This window comes from Palaemon carinicauda, chromosome 31 (assembly GCF_036898095.1).
Source record: "Palaemon carinicauda isolate YSFRI2023 chromosome 31, ASM3689809v2, whole genome shotgun sequence".
Lineage (NCBI taxonomy): Eukaryota > Metazoa > Arthropoda > Malacostraca > Decapoda > Palaemonidae > Palaemon > Palaemon carinicauda.
Window position 1 is genome coordinate 7,236,478 of NC_090755.1, and position 5,000 is coordinate 7,241,477.

Below are 5,000 nucleotides of genomic sequence, written 5' to 3' on the forward strand. Positions count from 1 at the left end.
CCTGCCACGAATCAATTACAAGCATAATGGAAAGGAGTACACTTATGCTTATGGCGTTGAAGTCAGCCCTCTTGGTATTCAGTTTTGCAAAGTAAGTTTTTCTTGAGGTTTATTGTTTAACTATTGATTATATATATATATATATATATATATATATATATATATATATATATATATATATATATATATATATATATAACATCAAATAGTTTAATGAACAGAAAGTAGCTGTATACCCTGCCACATTCAGGATGAAACTCCTGTGCAGCAAACTTCCATCACAGTAGCTGCTACGTGCAACACTCGAAAGGCTCATTGACAACACGCCGACCCCCATGCACACATTACCAATTATTTTGCACACACACTAATGGTTCCTTAACCTCGAATCCCCGCCTCTCTGCAATAACTCCATCCCAAGAATACTGTTATTTCCTCGTTTTTTTCTTGATTTATTTATATTCAACTTTAATTCAGTTCCATAAAGGGGAGTTGGTTCAACCTCACCTCCATCTGTAAACACCCTGCTGTCTTCCTTACTTCAACTCTTCAACGCCTCATCTATATCCTTCTTTTTTTTCATACTGTCATCAGTTACGCAATACATACATACTGTACATATATGTGTGCGTTTGTAAATATATATATATATATATATATATATATATATATATATATATATATATATATATATATATATATATATATATATATATATATATATATATATATATATATATATATATAAGGAAAATTAGTTGTAGCAAAAGAGTGGGGGAATAGAGTAGGTGGATGTAAAAGGGAGCTAGTGAGGGTTGAAGAGCTAATAAAACCGGGGGTAAAAAGTAAATATCAGGAAAGGTTGAAAATGGCATATGACGAGGTGAGAGTAAGAGAAACTGGTAATTTAGAGGAGGAGTGGAAGTTAGCAAAAGAAAATTTTGTTGGGATTGCAAGTGATGTATGTGGCAAGAAGGTTGTTGGAGGCAGCATGAGGAAGGGCAGTGAATGGTGGAATGAAGGAGTGAAGGTAAAAGTGGAAGAGAAAAAGAGGGCTTTTGAAGAATGGCTGCAGAGTAATAGTATAGAGAAGTATGAAAAATATAGAGAGCAAAAGGTGGAAGTAAAGCGCAAGGTACGTGAGGCAAAGAGGGCAGCTGACCTGAGGTGGGGTCAGGGACTGGGTCAGTCATATGAAGAGAATAAGAAGAAGTTTTGGAAAGAAGTGAAGAGAGTAAGGAAGGCCAGCGCAAGAATTGAAGAGACAGTGAAAGATGGAAATGGAAGGTTGTTAAAAGGAGAGGAGGCAAGGAAAAGGTGGGCGGAATATTTTGAAAGTTTGCTGAATGTTGAGGATGATAGGGAGGCAGATATAATTGCGGTTCCAGGTGTTGAGGTGCCAGTGATGGGAGATGAGAATGAGAGAGAGATTACAATAGAGGAAGTGAGGAGAGCACTAGATGAAACGAGAGTAGGAAAAGCATCGGGTATGGATGGTGTGAAAGCTGAGATGTTGAAGGAAGGGGGTGTGACTGTACTTGAATGGTTGGTGAGATTGTTTAATGTGTGTTTTGTGTTGTCAATGGTACCAGTAGATTGGGTCTGTGCATGTATTGTACCACTATATAAGGGTAAGGGAGATGTGCATGAGTGTTGTAATTCAAGAGGTATTAGTTTGTTGAGTGTAGTTGGAAAAGTGTATGGTAGAATACTGATTAATAGGATTAAGGATAAAACAGAGAATGCAATCTTGGAAGTACAGGGTGGTTTTAGAAGAGGTAGGGGTTGTATGAATCAGATTTTTACAGTTAGGCAGATATGCGAGAAATATTTAGCAAAAGGTAAGGAGGTGTATGTTGCGTTTATGGATCTGGAGAAAGCATATGATAGAGTTGATAGGGAAGCAATGTGGAATGTGATGAGGTTATATGGAGTTGGTGGAAGGTTGTTGCAAGCAGTGAAAAGTTTCTACACAGGTAGTAAAGCATGTGTTAGAATAGGAAATGAGGTGAGCGATTGGTTTCCGGTGAGAGTGGGGCTGAGACAGGGATGTGTGATGTCGCCGTGGTTGTTTAACTTGTATGTTGATGGAGTGGTGAGAGAGGTGAATGCTAGAGTGCTTGGACGAGGATTAAAACTGGTAGGCGAGAATGATCATAAATGGGAGGTAAATCAGTTGTTGTTTGCGGATGATACTGTACTGGTTGCAGACACAGAAGAGAAGCTTGACCGACTAGTGACAGAATTTGGAAGGGTGTGTGAGAGAAGGAAGTTGAGAGTTAATGTGGGTAAGAGTAAGGTTATGAGATGTACGAGAAGGGAAGGTGGTGCAAGGTTGAATGTCATGTTGAATGGAGAGTTACTTGAGGAGGTGGATCAGTGTAAGTACTTGGGGTCTGTTGTTGCAGCAAATGGTGGAGTGGAAGCAGATGTACGTCAGAGAGTGAATGAAGGTTGCAAAGTGTTGGGGGCAGTTAAGGGAGTAGTAAAAAATAGAGGATTGGGCATGAATGTAAAGAGAGTTCTATATGAGAAAGTGATTGTACCAACTGTGATGTATGGATCGGAGTTGTGGGGAATGAAAGTGATGGAGAGACAGAAATTGAATGTGTTTGAGATGAAGTGTCTGAGGAGTATGGCTGGTGTATCTCGAGTAGATAGGGTTAGGAACGAAGTGGTGAGGGTGAGAACGGGTGTAAGAAATGAGTTAGCGGCTAGAGTGGATATGAATGTGTTGAGGTGGTTTGGCCATGTTGAGAGAATGGAAAATGGCTGTCTGCTAAAGAAGGTGATGAATGCAAGAGTTGATGGGAGAAGTACAAGAGGAAGGCCAAGGTTTGGGTGGATGGATGGTGTGAAGAAAGCTCTGGGTGATAGGAGGATAGATGTGAGAGAGGCAAGAGAGCGTGCTAGAAATAGGAATGAATGGCGAGCGATTGTGACGCAGTTCCGGTAGGCCCTGCTGCTTCCTCCGGTGCCTTAGATGACCGCGGAGGTAGCAGCAGTAGGGGACTCAGCAGTATGAAGCTTCATCTGTGGTGGAAATGTGGGAGGTTGGGCTGTGGCACCCTAGCAGTACCAGCTGAACTCGGCTGAGTCCCTGGTTAGGCTGGAGGAACGTAGAGAGTAGAGGTCCCCTTTTTGTTTTGTTTCTTGTTGTTGTCGGCTACCCCCCAAAATTGGGGGAAGTGCCTTTGGTATATGTATGTATATATATATATATATATATATATATATATATATATATACGTGTGTGTGTGTGTCATTAACATATATACTTTACCCTTATTACAGTTGGTTAAGATGAATGTTCAAACTGGAGAGACCCAGCTATGGCACGAACAAGGCAAGTTAGTGAGTGAACCCATTTTCGTTGCTGCTCCTGACGCTGTAGAGGAGGACCATGGAGTCATACTATCTTCATTGATAGATAAGGTACGTAGAGAGAGAGAGAGAGAGAGAGAGAGAGAGAGAGAGAGAGAGAGAGAGAGAGAGAGAGAGAGAGAGAGAGAGAGAGAGAGAGTGTTGCAAGGATTTTGGACAGTCGGTCGGTTTGTATAGTAGCCAACACTTCTTGTTGGCACAGGCCTTTCCCTTGGTTGGCCCATAGGTTACCTGCAATTTTGGAAGGTTGGTTGATTAAATAAAAGGAAATTTGAAAGGTATTTTAGTTGTAGAGACAGGTGTGAACTGGGTAAGGATGATGGTGGTAGTGGAAGAGGGCCATCGTGTCACGGATAGTGGTAGTTAGAAAAAGGGGGGTGTAAGGCCTTTGAAGAGTAGAGAAAGGTTGCAGGTGGGGTTGTCCAACCCTTTACTTCCAAGGGTCCCTGCGGAATATTTTAGTAGAAGAGTAGGTATGGAAATATACAGAGGATGATGTGAATAGGGCCTTACGGTGAGGGGATGAGATGGTTAGATGGGAGTGTCAGATGTTGTTACCTTGGTGGAGGTAGTCTTGAAAGCAATTGTGTGTGTAACTCTATGTTTTCGGCAATTGCTTCTCCCAGTGTGGCTGCAGTCTGCCAGGCTTGTGGCGAGTTGGTGTCCATGTGAAGGTCACCCCTCAGCTGTGTTGTCTCCCTACATTCTAGTAGGTAGTGCAGGAGGGCCTGTTGTGTTATGATGTCACAATGTTCACAGGGCCTTTGGTTATTATCCAAAGTCTCCCAGATTGCCTAGTATCCCAATCTGAGCCTGTGTATACATACAGCCTGCTCTCTTGGGGTGTATCTGTCAATGGGGGGAGGCTCTAGCTCCGTGGCCCATTTGCACCATTTAGCAGAGGGAGAGCCATTCCCTATCCAATTAGATTTTCTTTGAGCTGTGGCTTTATTTTATTCTTAATTTGTTGCAGTGCAGGCTGTATGTGCACCTGTGCACTTTCTATGTGCCTGGTGCTTTTGGCCAGTTCATCAGCCTTCTCGTTCTTGTATCCCAGTGTGACTGGGAATCCAGTTGAGAGTTACAGGTCTGCCTCTTTCATTGTGCGTGCTGATATAATAGTGCTTTGATATCAGCCAGCAAGGCCTTGTTTTCTTTATTCTTTTCCTGTTGCAAGGCTTGCATTGAGGATCTTGATTCAGTATGTATGACTACTGGTCCTTCCTCATTTTCAATAGAGTATTGTAGTGCTTGTTTTATTGCAACAAGCTCTGTCTGCATAGTGGAGGCATTATTGGATGTCCTCCAGCAAGCCGTGAGATTACTGGAAAATACTGCAACTCCCATTGTTTGGGTTCCATGGTCCACAGTACCATCAGTGTAATAATAGGTCTGTGCCCCTGCTGTTTCTGCAATCCAGATTGCTGTCTTAGCTGCATTCCTAAGTTCCTCCATTGCGCAGTCTTCCTTTGCCCTAGAAAGCTTAGTGTACCTGAAGGTTACCACTTCTCTCTTCCACGGTGAGATGTGTTGTGCGCCCAGTCCTGAGTCTGGGCTTAGTTGCATAATATCCTCAGCTAAGCCCAAGCTCTTTATGTTTTGAATATGGTCCTTGC

At 42.4% G+C, this 5,000-nt stretch overlaps 1 protein-coding gene across 1 annotated transcript in view; it reads left to right on the forward strand.

Annotated features, from left to right (window-relative positions):
• LOC137624245 (retinoid isomerohydrolase-like) overlaps positions 1 to 5,000 on the forward strand; it is a 33,240-nt gene that overhangs the window by 26,427 nt on the left and 1,813 nt on the right. The window contains exons 10-11 of the mRNA XM_068354757.1: positions 1 to 91; positions 3,295 to 3,435. The exon at positions 1 to 91 is cut by the window's left edge and continues 88 nt beyond it. Coding sequence (XP_068210858.1) covers positions 1 to 91; positions 3,295 to 3,435 — 232 coding nt within the window. The remainder of the gene's footprint in view (positions 92 to 3,294; positions 3,436 to 5,000) is intronic.